The sequence below is a fragment of the Astatotilapia calliptera genome, chromosome 16, assembly GCF_900246225.1.
Source record: "Astatotilapia calliptera chromosome 16, fAstCal1.2, whole genome shotgun sequence".
Taxonomy (NCBI): Eukaryota; Metazoa; Chordata; class Actinopteri; order Cichliformes; family Cichlidae; genus Astatotilapia; species Astatotilapia calliptera.
Window position 1 is genome coordinate 24180753 of NC_039317.1, and position 19628 is coordinate 24200380.

The window sequence follows — 19628 nt, forward strand, 5'->3', positions numbered from 1 at the left end:
GATCTTCCATCCTACACAGAAAAACAGACACACATACAGTCTACTTTCACATGCAATATACTTTACACAGGTAGAGTGTCACCCTACTTGCACAGATTGCAACAGATTAGTGGTGAGTAGGAGTTAAAAGAGCTGCTGAGTGCACATTTAATACCACAGATATTTAAAGAGAACATCCCTTTTATCTGAGGGGACAATCTGCATTATTCATGCTGTGCCCTCTGAGAGTTGAAGGGAGGAGGAAATAGATGCAAATACATTTCAGAGAATTATTGTTTTTACTAGCAGCCAACGGATTCCTGTTACATTAACAGGAGATATACATTCTGTCTCCTTCCAGCACTTTGTTGGTGTCAGTGTGTCTGTGTGTTTGTGTGTGTGTGAGAGACAAAGAGAGTGCATTAAACATGTCCAATCTTTCATTTTTTGACTTGCAATTGTTGAAGGTGCTCTGAAGAAGAATGCAGCTATTACACAGCTGCCGATGTGCTGGTTCAGCGCGATGCTCATGTATCTGTCTGTGTTGTTTTTGTTTTCAGCGTGCAGGGCAGGCTTCTACAAATCTACTCTCGGGAATATGGAGTGCTCAAAGTGTCCACCTCATAGTTTCTCTCACCATGAGGGGTCTCTTCACTGTGGCTGTGAGAAAAACTACTTCCGTGCTGAGGGAGATCCTGCTTCTATGGCCTGTACTCGTAAGTGTGCATTTTCCCCCAGTGTAAATAGCACTAACATTTCCTGGTGAGCTATCACATGGTGAGTCAGTGAGTCTCATATGTTGCAGTTTGTATTTTGTGTCACTAATATAAAGGTTTCCAGACATTTTAAACAACTTATTGTTTTGCAGTCGTCCATGTTTGCCCATGAAAATAAACACCTTCAGCACAACATTGGAATTCCAGAGATAACACACTGGGAAAACAGTGAATAAGTGGACACAGGAAGATAAAAATCCCTCATTTTTTTAAAAGGTCACATTTTCTACCACCTTTTGCACTTCCTGTGTGAATCTGTTTGCCTCCATCTCATGCAAATGGATTGCAGATGCAGACGACTCCTGCAAGTATTCAAAAATGCATTCTCTCTAAACCAATAAATCACTGCATTCCCTGATGTCAGATTATTGATACATCCGTTACTAACGGGGCTAGGAAGAAAAAAAAAACTGTGTGGGGAATGGTGGAAAATATAACGCCCGCAGCCGCAGACAGAATGCTAATTATAACGACAATCACAGCAGGTCCCTGTTGTGATTATCTCAACATCATCTTGTCAACTACGCAAATTTCATCTCATTGGGACAAACTGAGCAACGCTAGAGCTGAAAATGAATAGATAAGTTGTTAGGAGATAATAATCGTGATTATCTCAGGAGAGGTCTTTTACTGTTAGCGGTGTGATAAAGGTTGTTTCAAGCTGACTTTGGAAATTTGTTGGCAAGAAAATTTCAAAGGTCAGAGGGAAGGTTGAAGAAAAGGAGAAAATGTTTCTATTTTGTTCTTCATTCAGTACAGGGAGTGCAGAATTATTAGGCAAGTTGTATTTTTGAGGAATAATTTTATTATTGAACAACAACCATGTTCTCAATGAACCCAAAAAACTCATTAATATCAAAGCTGAATGTTTGTGGAAGTAGTTTTTAGTTTGTTTTTAGTTTTAGCTATTTTAGGGGGATATCTGTGTGTGCAGGTGACTATTACTGTGCATAATTATTAGGCAACTTAACAAAAAACAAATATATACCCATTTCAATTATTTAATTTTTACCATCCATCCATCCATTCGCTTCCGCTTATCCTTTTCAGGGTTGCAGGGGGCGCTGGAGCCTATCCCAGCTGTCATAGGGCGAGAGGCAGGGTACACCCTGGACAGGTCGCCAGTCTGTCGCAGGGCTAACACATAGGGACAGACAACCATTCACACTCACATTCACACCTAGTGGCAATTTGGATTATCCAATTAACCTATCCCCACAAGTTGCATGTCTTTGGACGGTGGGAGGAAGCCGGAGTACCCGGAGAGAACCCACGCAAACACGGGGAGAACATGCAAACTCCACACAGAAAGAAACTGATGGTGGAATTGAACTCAGGACCTTCTTGCTGTGCGGCAACTGTGCTAACCACCGTGCCACCGTGCTGCCAGTGAAATTTTTACCTTACCAAGGCCCCACAAGCTCATCTTTGATGATACCAGCCCAAACCAGTACTCCACCTCCACCTTGCTGGCGTCTGAGTCGGACTGGAGCTCTCTGCCCTTTACCAATCCAGCCACGGGCCCATCCATCTGGCCCAAGACTCACTCTCATTTCATCAGTCCATAAAACCTTAGAAAAATCAGTCTTGAGATATTTCTTGGCCCAGTCTTGATGTTTCAGCTTGTGTGTCTTGTTCAGTGGTGGTCGTCTTTCAGCCTTTCTTACCTTGGCCATGTCTCTGAGTATTGCACACCTTGTGCTTTTGGGCACTCCAGTGATGTTGCAGCTCTGAAATATGGCCAAACTGGTGGCAAGTGGCATCTTGGCCGCTTCACGCTTGACTTTTCTCAGTTCATGGGCAGTTTGGTTTTTCCACACGCTTCTTGCGACCCTGTTGACTATTTTGAATGAAACGCTTGATTGTTCGATGATCACGCTTCAGAAGCTTTGCAATTTTGAGACTGCTGCATCCCTCTGCAAGATATCTCACTATTTTTGACTTTTCTGAGCCTGTCAAGTCCTTCTTTTGACCCATTTTGCCAAAGGAAAGGACGTTGCCTAATAATTATGCACACCTGATATAGGGTGTTGATGTCATTAGACCACACCCCTTCTCATTACAGAGATGCACATCACCTAATATGCTTAATTGGTAGTAGGCTTTCGAGCCTATACAGCTTGGAGTAAGACAACATGCATGAAGAGGATGATGTGGACAAAATACTCATTTGCCTAATAATTCTGCGCTCCCTGTATGAATCATTGCATTATTGCTATTATTAAAATGTAACACATGTCGCACAGTACCAGTTACATATGACGTTAAAAAATTATAGTATGTTGCTGTTCATCTTGACTTGACTTTTCCACAACCGTATTGTAATGTTGACCGACTAATAATTAGAGATTAGGGCCACTTTTTCCTGCTTTAGCTGACCACTTCACACATTAGGGTTAGGCGCTTTGCACATGATCATGACCGTGCCATTGCCGATGACCGATAGCATTGCTGCAGGGCAGCAGAGGAAGTTAAACTGCACAATTATGGTAGCACCGTTCATGACACACAAAGTGTGGCCCACATGTAAAAGGCGCAGAGGTCAGAGCTGACCATAATTAGACAGATAGCAGCTGAACAGCTAAAACTGTATTAATTCATCACATTTTCTGGCTTGTTACTTTTTAAAATTAGACCTATAGTATAGCTGTCCTACAGTTCTTTTTTTTGTTTGTTTGTTTAGGCGTTAAATATTTCATCTGTCTTCCCTTCGGTCTTCACCATGCGCTGCATACACACTGTGGAGAAAAAAAAAGTTAACAAGATAAGCCAGCATCTGCAAATGAAAGTCACATAATGGGGTTTTAAAAATCCATCCAGCAGTCAAAAGTATCTTCTTCTGTTTTCTCTCACTTGATGCTGATGATGGATTAGTGTAGCTGCTCCACGCGCATTAACTTCAAAGCAAACAGAATTCTGGGTGTAAACTTGTGTTTGCACGCCGCTGCATGCCCAGACATGTCTTTCTTACAAATATTGCTTATATGTGAAGGTGCTATTTGAAGTTTATTATGAACCTTATAATAATGATATTGATTTCATGCACCAATTGGTAAATGAAATAAAATTCACCTTGAGTTATGAGCTATTGCGCTTACTTCGATCATTGTTGATCCACGACATCGTCGCTCATCAGCACAACCCTATCACACAGCACAGTTGCAGACAGGCAGGTACGCAGCCCCTCTCCTTGCTAGCAGGTAAGGTAGCTGACCTTCAGAACAATGAACAACACTGAGGGATTTGGAGAGGTCACTGATGCTCCCGTTTATACATCACGGAAGCATTAAATAGCACATGATAACGTTTGTCATTTAACTAAGGCGTTTACTGGCTAGCTACTATATATATAATAAAACAATAATGTTAATGGCGCAGCCCAGCGCATCTGTAACATTAATAAACAGTGTTAGTTTAGTAGGATAACAAACTAATTTGTGTTCAAAAGCAGAGGCACCACTGTTACTGTATTTGTGGATAACTCTGAGTATTGATCTGAGTATTTGAGTATTGAGTATTTTCATGGGTGTTAATTCTGAGTTTGAAGTTCTAAGTTGCAGTACATGCAGTACACAGCAAAAATGTACATTGCTGAAAGTAAAATGAGTTAACTGACTTCTTGGAGGAATTTAATTTTCAATGACGAATCCAAACTGTTAAAGTTAAAGAAAATATAAGTGACTGAAACTTCTTCCACAGTAGTTTTGCACCTTTAGCTTTAACACATTGTGTTTGGTTTCACATGCCAGTCAAGATGTGTTCAATCATTTTGACTTTTACTTTAGCTTCCCTGTATGCATGTGCATACAAGCAGTGCAGTGCATATACATGTATGCACATATGGGTAAAGCTAAGCTGAAATGCAGACTCAAAACTCTGATGTGGTCAGTGGATGTTATGTTAGTTGTCCTTTTTTTTACTGATGTTTCAGACCTTTTTTTTTACCACTTAGATATTTAAATGACTGACTTTTAGAAACTTCTTGTGTGCAACTGTATTTAGAGTTAAAAAGTTTGAATCATGTAACTTGACATGTAATTTCACATGTCTTTCAAAGTTAGATTCATGAGACTTGCAGTTATCAGAACTTCTTTGCAGCCAAATCGTGTGTGTATTTTTCTTTTGATTTCTCTGGCTCAAGCACATAAATATCTGCGATGCAGATAACTGAGACAGCCACTACGCATAGTTTGGGAGTGAAGTAAATTCAGCAAAACAAACTAAACAAAGCGTTTTATCTCAAGACACAATCCAGTAAGCCCATTTGAATCTTTTTTTTCCTTCCTCTGCCTTCTCAGTTTCCCCCACTGAGCTATTTGGCAGTTTTGCTATGTCCCCCATGTAATTAGTCATAGTTTTTCATATGAGTATCTGGAAATCTGTTTGTAATAAGACAGATTTTATGTTAGTCTGAGTGAGTCAGACTCACTTGCTCCGACTGTGCCATGCTCCTCTTATTTCTTACGGAATTTGAAAGTGAGATGTAAACACATACATACTGTAGTAGATTCACCTATTTACATTAACATAACCCTAGTATTACGACAACTCATTCACTGTATAGCACTCATAGTAAGAATTTTCTTCCATGAAGATGTCCAAGTAGGCAAATAATGCATTGTGAAATATATATATATATATATATATATATATATATATATATATATATATATTTTTTTTTTTTTTTTTTTTTTTTTTTTTTGCCTTTTTGTGAATTGTCTTCCTTATGAAAGAAAAAGGAAAAACTTTGGGAAATTTAAGGAAGAATAAACACCAAATCCAGCTATAAATGGGTGATTTTTCACAACCCTGCTCCAATTCTCAAAGAGAAAGACATAACAGCAAAGAAGTAAAATGACCATATAGTTAGAGTTAAAGTTCATGTTACATGTTCTGTGTACTACACTTAGCATATGACTTTGCTGTTAAATGTAATTCAGTTTAATGCCAGTCTACTGACTGATGTTAATATTGCTTTTCGTCTGTTATGCTGCTGCATTTTCCTTTCTTTGTGTTCTTTCCTTTCAATCTGCCTTTTTATACTATACTAATCAGTTTTTGTGTGTTTTTTATACTACTAAGCGTTCTGTCCTTCTGTAAATCCAGTGACCTGCCTCTCGATCTCACCTCATCTCCTTCTGTCTACCAGGACCTCCTTCAGCTCCCCGGAACGTAATCTCTTCCATCAATGAGACTTCTGTTATCCTGGAATGGAGCTGGCCTGAGGACACCGGAGGGCGCAGGGATATCACCTTCACTGTCCTTTGCAAACGTTGCCGTGCTGTTGCTGCTAATGGCAGCAGCAGTGGGACCCAGCGCTGTGAACCTTGCCGGAGCAATGTTCGCTTCCTGCCAAGAGCCATGGGACTGCACAACACCACAGTGACGGTTGGCGACTTGTTAGCCCACACTAACTACACATTTGAGATTGAAGCACAGAACGGTGTGTCATCGCTGGCACCAAAGATGAGACAGTACGCTGCCGTCACCATCACCACCAACCAAGCGGGTGAGATGTCATGATGTATGGGTGGCTAGCTAAAGATATGAGCTGAGACGATTGACTATACACAATAACAGCAATACTTTTGAACCATTTTGGATATTGATTGAAAGTTGTCTGCGTATAATCAATAAAAAAGATAGATCACTGATGTAAAAAACATAGGCCCATTCTCCAACAACAAAGAAAAAATAGCCTCTGGCAGATCTTAGGTTAAGCAGGTTGGTCATCTCATGCAGGTTGCAAGATTTTGCTTATCTCTATTTTTAGCTGGTCTGAGGACTGGGAACTATGGAGTGGCTGATTCATGCATGAAGAAAAGTGCATTTAATACAAGTGTATTATATGTGTAATAACAAGTACTGTGTGTAAATAAAAAAAAAAGCTACCATGTTGATAACATACACAAGCTTCTCCTCCTCCTCCCCCTGTGCTTCTGAATATTCTCATAAAATAATACCCTAGCCTATGGTTTATATACCTCAAACATATGTACTACAACCATCAACCCTGGACATTTACAAGGCGATCCCAGGCCGCTATTCTCTTGTTTAACGACCAGGATCGAATGTCCTCCTCCTTTTCCAAAATATAACTCCTCCTTTTAACATACTCTCTTAACGTGAGGATGGGCTCCTAAAACTCCCATCAATCTTTTTATACAAATATGTCTCCACACATCCAGTTCTTACAAGAAAAAGACGGCAAAGGAAAGCAGTGCCGTGAAATTCCAAGGGTAAAATAAATCTAGCTGCAGCAGAAAGTGCCAAACCTCAGAAATCCATGACTCTAGCAAGGAATGTGCAAAGGTCCCAGTCTAGTTCATCAGCTTATTTTCTTCTTTTTGCCATTCCTTCAGTGTTCCCCTACACATTTTGCCTTTGTGTTTGGAAGCTCAGCATTTTTTTCTCAAGCAGTGTGGTTCCCTACATCCCCCCCACCGCCCTACCGACCTCCTTTACTTCTACCTGTCATGTCCCAAACCAACCCCACACCCAGTTTTTCTGTGTTCCTCTATTTTTCTGTATGGCTCTTCTTCTAAACCTTGAAGGTTGATTTAGCACCTGGAAGGGTGTTTTTTTTTTTTTTTTACAGACCAGACAGATGCGAATTTCTCTCATAAGCTGTCATACAGCAAGGTCAGACTCCATCACATCGATGATGATAGGCAGATGGCAAGAGCAATGAATTTAAACAGAGTCAGAGTAGAGATGCCTTCAAGCAAAATGCAATGAAACCTTTAGTACTTCAAGTCTTTTGCTTGTTTTAAAAGTTACATGCAAATGTCGAGTCTTGGTGCCTCTGCTTTATGAATGAAAGAGACGCTTTCTCTCACAGGTTACAGGGTGTACTGATTATTCTTAGTATCAGTATCAGTAATGTAGTCCCCTTGGAATTCACATGCCTGTAAATCAGGAAAGCTGTGTGGAGAAAAATGAAAATCAAGTAATGTAAAATGTTAAATATTATAACAACAGATCCAAAATTGTAAAAACAGCCTCACACCTGTGGGTACGCTAAACGGGAAATACCATGAGGGTTGGATTGTATTGGATAACTGATTCAGATCTTGCTACTTGCAGCAGTCTTTGTGAAATGTCGTGTTGGGCTGACTTGGTGACAGGCTGATTTTCTTGTGATAGAAAACATGCATGTACTACAGCATGTAGTTTAAGGTTCAGAGAGTTCCAAGAGGGAGACTCAAAAGAGGCACTGCATAGAGTAAACAGTTGTATTATGGAAACTTTTAAACTAGACACACAAATACAAATGCAGGAGCTTTGATATATATAAATCACATACCATATAAAGAGTCTGCTGTGTGTGTGCCTTTTAAGTGACAAAATAGGGATAAGCGTTAAATGTAGATTTTAAGTGTCTTTCTGGGTGCTCGTATGTTTAAGTGCACATGCATCAAAAGTTCAGATTAAAGCAAAATTAAAAATATACAAATTTGGACAAAAAAATAAAAAATAAGCACATTTTTAGTAAGCATTATATTGTAAGTGTGTGGTTAGTTAGTAGGATTATCTCTGCAATCTGAATATATATTAGATTTGAAGAGGGCTTATCAATACTAAGAGGTCTGTGTGTGCACAGAATATCAAAAGCCATCTTAGTGTCTAAGTGATAATCAGATGAAATGAAACTCATCTTTACTTACCATTTATCAGTGTGCTCACATAGATGCAAGCAGATTTACACACCGAGAAGGACAACATACACACCTCGGTACTACACCCTCTGTCCCGGCTATTCACACTTACAATCCCCTCTCTCTTTAACAAATATCTCAGCCTGCAGCTGCACACTCTCCATCAGCCCTCAGAGTTTACAAGGATTAAGTATGTCAGTGCACTTGCCCCACCCGTCTATATGCTTTCCCTCGAATAAACACACATACTTACACACCAGCACACACGTATAGATGCCAAAGCTGTTAAAAGCTGGATTAAGTGTTTCCCTGGAAGGAGCAGTGTGTCCTGGTTGTGCTGTCAAGGTGCTGTCAGACAGTTCTCCTCCTCTCGCCTCCTTTGCCCTCCACTTATTTCATAACTATGCTAAGAACAGAGTAACTGTGATTCAGATGCAGAGTAATATCTAGTTGCATATCTCTAGTGATATGATAATATGGTTGGTGATGATAGCTGTTAAACAATGAGAAAGTAAAGGCAAAGTTGTATATTTTCTCTCATTTGGGCAATGATTTTTGCCATTGAATAGCATCTTGTTTAATTTAGTTTCCAATAATAATTACTTCTAACTGTGTGCCAGTGTTGTAGAGGTCACTGTTTCAACATCTGCAGCATGGCCCTCAAATTACGAGTGAATGACAAAGAAGGACAGTTTTTAACACCAGTACAGGCCTGGTATACTGTATCAGTTATGCCTCAGACAAAAAACAGAGTGACAGCAAATTAAGTGCTTAGCAGTAGACATGCCGAGGAAGATAGAAAGGGAAGCAAGGCAAAGGAAACAGAGGAGTAGAGGAACTTGAATCTGCCTCTAAGCAACCCAGACACAGTAAATCATTACCACCATAAACCACAGAGCCAATAAAAAGCACAGCCTCACCCCACTATCAGAAGCAGAGGGAGAGGAGAAGAGGAGGAGCAGGGGGTATAGAAACAGATTCTCCCCATCTGGATTCATTACAGGAGAAAAAATAACTTCCCGCGGAATACACACGAGTAAATGTACACACACACTCAGACGCATTCTGCAGCCATATAATCACAATCAAGAAAGGCTTGAACATTTCAAAGACAAACATGTTTTTTCCTGTGGTCTAATAAAATTAAAAGTCGATGCCTCAGATGCCGAGCTGGCCCTGGAGCTGCCTGGCAATTAGAGAGCAGTAAAAAAGGGAAATGAGAAAGGGAGTGAGGAGAGAGACACAGAACGAGAGAGGGGTGCGAGTCTTGATAGAAGGAGAGATGTGCTGAATTACTAGATTGGGACCATGTGAACTCCCTGAGGCAAAGCGGTGCATGGGCAAAGGATTGGCGAGGAAGATTGGCGAGAGAGAAAGCGACTAACCAAAATGGATGAGGACAGCAGAGAGGAAATTGTTTATAGTGTTTTAAATATAAGTGATGGAGGACAAACTACTATACTCTGATCAGAAATAGCAGAAATGATCGTGCTTTTGCTTGTTTTTGGTACACATGTAAATCTTACTGGTCCTAATCTTTACTTAAAACGACAAATATCGATACACATTTTGATAAATTTAAAACCAGTAGAAAATTCCGATATGTTGATCCAGTGCAGTTTCTTGTACATTACTTCACACGGTCTTGTTCCACTCACAACCCTGGGCCTTTGCTTTAGAATGCCACCCCACCAAGCAGCAAACTGAATTAGGCTAACAGGAACTATAGACAATTGCCAGGATTCAACACTGTGGACTGAACTTCCACTGAACCTTACACTAACGGAACTCACTCTCTGACTGTCTATGTCTCCTGCCCAGCTCCCTCTCCAGTAGCAGTGATCAAAAAGGAGAAGACAACTCGAAGCAGTGTCTCCCTGTCCTGGCAGGAGCCAGAAAGACCCAACGGTATCATCCTTGACTATGAGATCAAATACTACGAAAAGGTTGGTTCAGTATATATCACTGTTAAAGTTTTCCTTGTGTGCATTTGCATCATAAAATGTGCCTCTCTAAGAGAAAAAATATCTAACCCTAACTCATTTGGGGGAGTACACCTAAGATGGGAAGATTGTAAGCATTCTCTAAACGTCTGGTAAGAATGATGCTAAATTCAGAAGATAAACGCACATGGCATAGTAATTCGTGAGCCGCTTGTGAATAGATTCTAGTATTTTATTATTTCAATCCAGCTGTGTCTCCAATTTAGGCATCAAAGAGAAATAAATACCCTGAAAACTGGTCACTTGAATTTCCTGAAAATATTTCTCACCAGGGGAATAGACTGAAAAGGTTTACTTACATTTCCACCTTTTTAGGTCCATGTAGTATATCCATCAGTCTTTCTCTAACATTTGGAAGCACATCCTGGACTTATTCTCTGGCCTAGTAGACTGAATTTCTGTGAAAATAATAAAATTTAACTCAACTCTAACCCTTCTAGTCTTTGTAAATGTTATTCGAACTAATGCGAGTTGTAGTTTTGGGTTTTCAGGTACAATTTAAGTTAATATAAATTAAAATGAAATGAAAATGTAGTTGTCGTTATGTTGTGCATAATGTTTTATTTTTACAATAAAAGAAATCTCTTCATCAGAAGACCTCCCTTTCCACCATGTTTTCTTTTTCATGTGACAATTTTTACATTCTTCCTTTCTTTTTGCTTCTCTTCTCTTTCTATCTATCCTTCCATCTCTCATGCTGCCCTCCTCTCTAGTCCACTCCTTAATGGAGACAAGTTTTATGGCAGACAGTAAATGCATCTGTGGGGTCCCTCATTCTTCTGTGAGGGAAATTAGTGCAGAACGAATTACACTGGCTTTCAGCACCAATGCTGGGCTATGGCTGACATTTGATGGTGAAATTAGCCGTGGATGCAAGTTTAATCACTCTGGCAGATTCAGTGTGTGTGTTTGTGTGTGTTTGTGTGTGTATATGTGTGTGTGTGTGCCCCAAATCAGTTTGCTTGAATGCCAACAGTGGCCCCTAATCTCTTGATTAGTAGGCTGACAGAAGCTGTTTCCTCTCTAAACTCTGGTCTCTGCTCAGCCATCCCTACCTAAGATGTTAAAACAAGGCCGGAAAACAGTGAGAGGAAAAGTTAATGAGTGATGCTGGGTCAGAGCTCACTGCAGGTCTTATTCTCAGCTGTGGTTTTCCAATTGCACACACATGCTCACTTATCACCAATGCACGCTCGTTCAAAAAGGACAGGAAAAATATGAGGGTGGAGCTAAAGTAAAGCATTTTGTAATAAAGCCTTCTGGGTATTTTGCTTGGTAACCGCATTATCTTTCAGGAAGTGCTGGAGACACAAACACGCATACCCACAAAGCAAGTTCCCATAGGATTCTCCTCACTAGACATACATACCCAGGGATTTTAAACCCCTGACAAAAGGCTCTTCCACGCAGAAGAGCAAACTTGGAGAATCATGGTAGATCCCAAGACGAATGCCAGACAGAGGCCTCTTCTTGTTGTAGGCACAGGGACACTGAGGGCAACTAGCATGCCAAGGATAAAGGCCACAGAAGGAGAAACACTGGAACATGAATTCCCCACACCAAGACCACACCATGACTCACTTATGAGACAGAAAGAGGCTTTTAGAGACACATGCACAGACACACAGATATAATTGCACATAGACATAAACAGGATGGTGAAACAGAACACAAAAACAGACTAAGATTAAAGAGATTAAAAGAGAGAGCTTTTACCAAGGAAGTGATGTTCAGGTTTACATCAACAGCCAGACTTTTTTTTCTTTTTTTTGCTGTGGTTTCCTGTCTGGATTTAAACAAGTTTAAAACAGACATTTGCAGTGAGAAGAATTCAGTAATCCAGTAGAAATTTACCAGCGACTCCAGCCTAGCATCTGTCACTGTAGAAACTGCAGTCATATCAAAAAATGCCGAGCATATAGTGCATAGAGTAATGGATCCTCAGTGGACCAACATTTTTTGGGGGGGTTAAGCCACTGAAACCAGAAAGGAAAGTTATAAAATTACAGCCTTGTTGTTTTTGTTGGGTGATAAAATCAAATACTGTTTTATATAAACACTTCATAGTTTAATTTTGGACCATAACATATTTCACTGGTAAAATTTAAAAACAGGAGTTCTCTACTGGGATGTTAATGTGAGGCAAAACAAAAATGTTATTTGTCACAAGTCATTTCATCTCATATTGTGGGCTACCGCTCTAAATCCTGTGATTATTGGCCTTCCTAATGCACCAAATTGCAACGTATTTTCTGCTAACTGATAAAAATGTGTATTTTCCAGACATCTGTGTAAACTTAATAGACCACGTTACTTCAAGATAAAACCACGTGAAGCTAAGGCACTAAGTATAGTGTTAGCGGCTTGATTAAAAATAATCATATTCCTTTGATATCCAGTATTCAACAGATGTGAAATTTTATATATAACATAAGTGAAAAAAAGCACTGGATACAAAAAAGTGTTTTATTGCAGAATGGCAGGAATAATAATAAAAAGAGAGATACTTTTTTTTAATCCCAAAAGTTGAGGTTAGCAGCAGCCAAAACCTAACAAAAACAAACCAAATAAAACCCAGAGCTGTAAAAAACATCGCAAATATTGTGTCAACATAGAACTGTTCTGAAAAGTAAAAAAAAAAAAAAACATTAAAGAGAGGCCTCAATAAATCACTATACATTGAGGAGCTTAAATCTAAAATGAATACTACCTGGGAAGGGTTATACCAGACAAACAAGCCAACTCATTATAATTAAATGAACCACAGCTAACCAGTTTTCTACCTCTGGCTTTGCTCACTTTGCTCTCGCTAGCACACTTGTAAAACTGATGGGTCAGAATGTCTGAATTGCAGGGGCTGCACATTTTATGTCCCATATTTGGGGATGGGGAGGTTTTGTAATAATCTTGGGAATTTCCAACTAGAAGGCTTCCCAGAAGAAGAGAGGTGTTTCATCTTTTGGAAATCCCATGGTAGCTCCATGCTCTCCGTGTCCGTTAAACAAGCTAAAGGGCAGACCGATAAGACAGTTCCTAGTGCACTTTGTGGAAATCGAATTTGTGCGAATACACTTTGCTAATTATTTTTGCGTGTTTTATCACTATAATCTAAAGAGCCGAGAGCCGAGAGAGAACTCCAGATAAAATTAATTTAGGCTGTTTATTTAGTCTTAGACAAAAGGGATTTTTACTAAAACAATTCACAAGACTTCTGCTGTACATCACCCATCTTAGGATCTGTATGTTTTTTTGCCTCTGTGTCTTGTGTGTGTGTGTTTAAGCTATAATTTACTGCAGCTTTGTTTATGTTATCAAAGCACAATTCAGCACTGAGACCATATTAAATCCTTACAGCGTTCTGGTGTTCAACACACAAAAAAGTACATGGAGGCTCATGCACAGAACAGAAAGTACACATGCACACCCACACATACACACACACACACACACACACACACACACACACATCTATCTATCTATCTATCTATCTATCTATCTATCTATCTATCTATCTATCTATCTATCTATCTATCTATCTATATATATATATATATATATATATATATATATATATATATATATATATATATATATATATACACACACACACAAAGATACTTGTGCCACACCTGTGTATGATTTTCAGGGGATGACATGCTGTCCTGAACAATGACAAGCTGTAAGAGATTTATAGCTGTGATGAAGGGTTGTTCCAGTGCAGGTCTGGTGTATCAGTTACTGCCTCACACACATGCCCGTTTTAAAAAGCTTTGTGCACCATAAAACTCTGATCTAGTCCATTAATAAGCATTAAGTTTCTTTGGGGGACTGAATTTTTACATGCCAGGGTCTTTGAAAAAAGAGAATATGACAGTGTCAGGAATTTTATAACATTGGCTACATTGCAAAACATGTAGCTCATTTTTAGGATCGCTGAAGTCATCCCTAATAGGTTGTCATTAATATTAACAAGTGGCCTTGTGCGGTTTTCCTCTTAATCCAAAGTTTGTTTTATACCAGAACTGGGTCAGCAATAATGTGCCTGCAGTCCTCTGTGGGCATGGACAAATCTAGCAAATTTTACTCAGGACAGTTGAAGGCTATAAAATACAGAACTGTGTGCACGTGTATTCTATTATACAATGAGATCTTGTTTTGTACCTCTGTAAGATGTACTCAGTGTTAATTAATTTCATAGAGTGCTACTTTCCACCATCCCACTTTTTCTCTGCCCTCTCTTTTCTTTCAGTTTGTTTTTTTTTTTCTCTCTTTTTTCTTTTCCTTCCACATCTGGAAACAATGTGTTGAATACAGACCTGGTGTGTAAATCCTCTTGTTGTTTTATCAGTGGAGATCAGTAGGAGAGAAGTCATAAAACGTAAAGGGCATAATTTATCAGATTTGCAAGAATGCTATCAAACTGTCTGGGATGTTTACGCATTTGCATCAGTACAAAAAGAGAGATACATGATTATACTATGGAAAACTTTATGTCTATATATATATATATATATATATATGTACACACATTGTATTCATTATTAGTTTACACTACTGCGTCTATAAATTACATAGTACTAAATCAGTATGTTAAATAAATATTTAATTCCTCAAAACGATTTGATTTCTCATCTGTCATCCTGTTTCTTTTTTCTCTTTTTTCTACAGGAGGAGCAGGAGACCAGCTACACAATCCTCCGTGCTCGAGGTTGTAATGTGACCCTGAATGGTTTGAAGCCCAACACTGCCTACTTACTTCAAATCAGAGCCCGTACCGCAGCAGGATATGGAGCCAGCAGCCCCACTTTCCAGTTCGAGACCAGCCCTGACTGTAAGCTCAGTAGAGATTAAAATGAAATTAAATTATATGATAGTCCATTAGCCTTTTACATACAATTTTTTATTTTGAATTGTGGGGTTATGAAACCTCTCTGGCAGGATGTGTGCATGTTAATTTTTTTTGTTGGAAGACCTTATGTCCAGTTGTGTAGCAGCTGTTTCAAACATGTTCGCTGACAAGAACAATTTTCTTTCCTTTCTTGCTGTTGGTGAAATTTAGATATTCATGCAGTAACTTTGGCAGAATTTCAGAAGTGAATTCAACCATCACATTTTTTATTGCAGCAAACATGCAAGTGCTTTGGGGAAAATGTGAAAATACTGCCCAAGATTTTTGCTTTACTTTGTGTCTGTTACACGCCTAAGTTGTTTCATTTAGCTGTTACTGTTCCATGGGATAAAAGCTGTGAAAGCACATTATTGTTTATATCAATTTTGCTGCCAAATATGTGTAAGTGTCTCTAGAGTGAGCTGAATCACCTTTACCTGCTCTTGTGGGAACTAAATACAATATCTTATTGAATCAAAGGTATATTTATTCTTGATGTGCATGCAGTACGTTGGAATAGGACTAGCAGGTAATTGAAGTTTGTATTGTGATGTGCTGTAATGTTAACAAAACAAAGTTAGCACTGCTTATTACTTGTTTCTTTCTGTCTTTCAGCAGCCTTCTCTATCTCAAGTGAAAGCAGCCAGGTTGTTTTGATTGCCATTTCTTCTGCCGTAGCCATCATCCTGCTCACTGTGCTTCTCTACGTCCTGATTAGCAGGTCTGTCCACCAATCACTTGCCTGGATTCTCGCCTTGAGCATTGTCTCCTTTAGTCACACCATCTGTACTCTCTCCTTTCAGTTGATTCTGTGTGCACTTTTCCAAAATGTACTTTCAAAAGCTTAGAAGAAACAAGTTAAATGATGTGCCATAAAAGAGGGCAAATTAAAAAACACCAGTTAATAACCAAAGGAACTTTTACCGCTGTGGTTTACAAGGTGTTTTAACCTTGTTGATGATTCCTTGTAATTGTAATGCTATCATTATTCATTAAATATTTGAGAACGTGTTCTAAATTTGTTCAAAGAAGTTCTTTTTAGAACAGCTTCGTCAGCTTTCTCAGGAAGTACACATTCTGATAGCCTGTATGGTCCTTTAAAGTCCAGATCTATACACACTTCAGCTGAAGTTGCTCTTGGCTTAGTTGCCACTCAATCAAAAAACATGAGCATCTTCAATAAATGGAATCTTTTCAGTGCGTTCATGCACAACACGGGCGTTTGAATGCCAATGTGAGCGCGGCTGAAGTTGGTGGTCAGCAGGTTTCAGGAAAGAGTATAAATCCACATCACATTATAAGACTTACTGATACTCTTTTGGGTTATAAGAGCCAGAAGTATATACACACAGACATAAGTATGCACACATGGATCTTGGTAGCGTTTGGGCTGGGCTTGTGGGCGAATTTTTATTGAAGATGTGGCACTACTTCTGGTCTTTCTCTGTTTGCATTGGCAGGTTTTGTTGCCGGAGCAAATCCAAACATCCTGATGAAAAAAGACTGCATTTTGGCAATGGACACTGTAAGTACTGGACTTTGTTTATCTGAGAATTGGCTCTGTCTCTCCTTGCCGTACTTTACTAGTCACTGAATACAGATAGAACTAGCTAGTTACATAAAAGATAATTTGAGGGATGTTATTTGAATATGCATGTCCTTCTGAGAATCTTTTGACCAATAGCGGTTGTTTTAGAGTAGATATGTCAAAGCTTGAAGTGGATTTCCCCTTTAAGTTTAGATATATCTTTGTTTTTTCATACGAGAAGACAATAATCAAACAAGACCATGTTATGACCATGTTTTTGGCCCATTTAGAAACAAGTACTTGAGGCTTCATTTAAAAGGAGAACAAAATAACACCGTTTTCCAAACCAGCCAAGTGAAGTGGCTAAATCTGCGCTTTAGTTTCTACTTTCCAAATAAAAAAGTTTCTTGATATTACTTCTACTATTAGAGTCAGTACTAAATAAATAGTAATTTAATTTTCTTTTCATGCTACTTCCTCATCCCTTTATTCCTTGTTTCTTCTCTCTTTCTGTCTTTACGAGATGTTATTTATTTGAAATAGTCCTACCTTTAAATTTGACCTAGGCTTCTAGAATTCCTCAGGGTACTGCCCACTGCTTCATGAGTAGTTTGGATGGGTCAAACCCAGAGCATAAATTTTAACACACAGGGACTACTAAAATACAGCTGTGTTACATATTGTCCCTTTGTTTTCAAGTTTATCATAAAATAAAACATATCTCTGAAACATAGTGTTTCTTAAACTTGATGTGTTATGAAGGGTATAATTCCTCTTTTTGTTATTGTTCCTCCATCAAATCTCAATAAGAGAGACTCTCTGGGGAAAGAGAAAAGAGGGAATTGTAAAAAAAACTCTTTCCATTAAAACAGCTAAAAGTGTCTTCATATCCATTTGATAAGTGACTGTTGCTTTAATGCATAATATATTAAGTGAGAAAATCTCAGCCCTGCCTGCTCCTTGAGGGAAATTCTTCACTAAAATTCAATCATTGAAATACTCAGGACTATATCGTCTTCATGGTTTTGGTTTCATTGTGCAGGGTTAGTTGGATCTTTTGCCACCCTGTGTGTTTCCTAGACTCCTCTGAAAGTGCAATATTACTGTAAGCTGTGCTATTTTGGAGTTTTTAACTAGTTGGTAACCAATGCAACTTTCCTGTGCTGCTGCAGTGCGTCTGCCAGGGATCAGAACCTATGTGGACCCCCACACATATGAGGACCCGAGCCAGGCTGTGCACGAATTTGCCAAGGAACTGGATGCCTCCTGCATTGCCATAGATAAAGTGGTGGGAGCAGGTGAGAATAGGCAAAGGAAAGTGTATGGCCAGATGCTGCTGCTTGTATAGATTCCATATAGGTTTGGCAACTTTGCAAAAAATTCATGTCATTTCTAATATTTTCAAAACAATAATCAAAATGAGCTTGGTGGGATACATAAAAAAAGGGAAATCAAAAAAGACTTTTCCCACTTTCGTATCAGTTACTTCCTTTTACTTTTGCACTCTTTCATGCTCTATTTAAATGACAAAGACAAACCAAGTGCACAACCACTTTAAGGAAAATGGAGTATATACAGAGCTCCTATACATCTATATTTTCATAGCAGTGAGCTAGTTATCTATGCGTCATGCTGCACAGCCGGGAATGAGAAAGCATTCTGTGCCCCAGCTTGATGTCTCTTCTTTCCAGCCCTCACCTAGGATGGAGGGAAAGGTGGTGAAATGAGAAAACCTTCAGTTGGTTCATGTCTCCTTTAACCCTTTCTTTCCTTCCTTTATTTTTCTTTCCATTTTCCGTAGCTTATGCTCAAGTTCGTAACTCCCGATGTACAGTAATTGCAATAGTAATTGAAGCCTTGTCTCCTCTTTTCCTCTCCACTCATGTACTCCCTGATAACTTGAGCAGGAGTGCAGACGGGAGGGTAATGCATTATGATTCATGTCGAGTGCAGTCAGAATAGATGGAGACTAAAGCACACAGCACATAACAGCAGACTGGTCTCCAGAGTCCCACCGGCCCTTCACACTGTAAAACTGTCAGGACAGCCTGAGAGTCTATTACCTGAGTATACACTGGACTCACACTCTGCAGTGCTAACCACAATATATTTTTCATACATAGCAGACACAAAGCACAATGATTTTCACAGGGCTGCAATGGTACATAGGAGATAACTGTTTATATATTAAAACCACATATAAAAAACAAAATCAGCTGTTCTCTTTTAATATAATAAAAAATGTGGTACACATTTGTCCACAGTTCACTGTGGCTGTCATTTTGATTTTACACAAGCATGAACTTCTTCAAATCTGCATGACCATTTGCAAGAAATGCACACAAACTAATGTCCATACTTCATTTAATATTATTAAATACATGCAATTTGATGTTTGAGGCATGAAAAGTGAAACAGCAGTGAAACATAATCTATCGAAAATGCAAATAGATGAAGAGTAGCTCCAATTTATCATCATTCTAAACCAGTATTAGCTGACTAATACCTTAACCCATAGTCGATTTACAGCAGAAAAGTCTATACTGTACTATACATTTTTAATGTGTACAGTGCACAGCTGATTCAAAGTGTATTTATTTTAGTGTTCTTCCATAGTAACACAAAGAAGGGAGAGTGCAACTTTGAGAACAAGTTCTGGACAATATAAATAAAATGACAAGTTGACAGGGTGATTACTTTTGAAAAGCAACTTAGTAGTTCAGAGCAGTTTAATTTTAGAAAGATGGACAGAAAATCCCTGAAAGATTTTCAGATAAAAGCCAGAAACCTTATATG

At 38.9% G+C, this 19628-nt stretch overlaps 1 protein-coding gene across 6 annotated transcripts in view; it reads left to right on the forward strand.

The window, feature by feature from the left end:
• The window catches only part of epha3 (eph receptor A3), a 90542-nt gene that overhangs the window by 50193 nt on the left and 20721 nt on the right, over window positions 1-19628 (forward strand). For 4 of the 6 annotated variants that reach the window (XM_026145866.1, XM_026145861.1, XM_026145863.1 and 1 more), the window contains 7 exons: window positions 540-695; window positions 5905-6264; window positions 10235-10359; window positions 15085-15247; window positions 15920-16025; window positions 16765-16829; window positions 18005-18130. In XM_026145866.1, coding sequence (XP_026001651.1) covers window positions 540-695; window positions 5905-6264; window positions 10235-10359; window positions 15085-15247; window positions 15920-16025; window positions 16765-16829; window positions 18005-18130 — 1101 coding nt within the window. The remainder of the gene's footprint in view (window positions 1-539; window positions 696-5904; window positions 6265-10234; window positions 10360-15084; window positions 15248-15919; window positions 16026-16764; window positions 16830-18004; window positions 18131-19628) is intronic. The other 2 variants (XM_026145862.1, XM_026145864.1) reach the window with 1 other exon arrangement.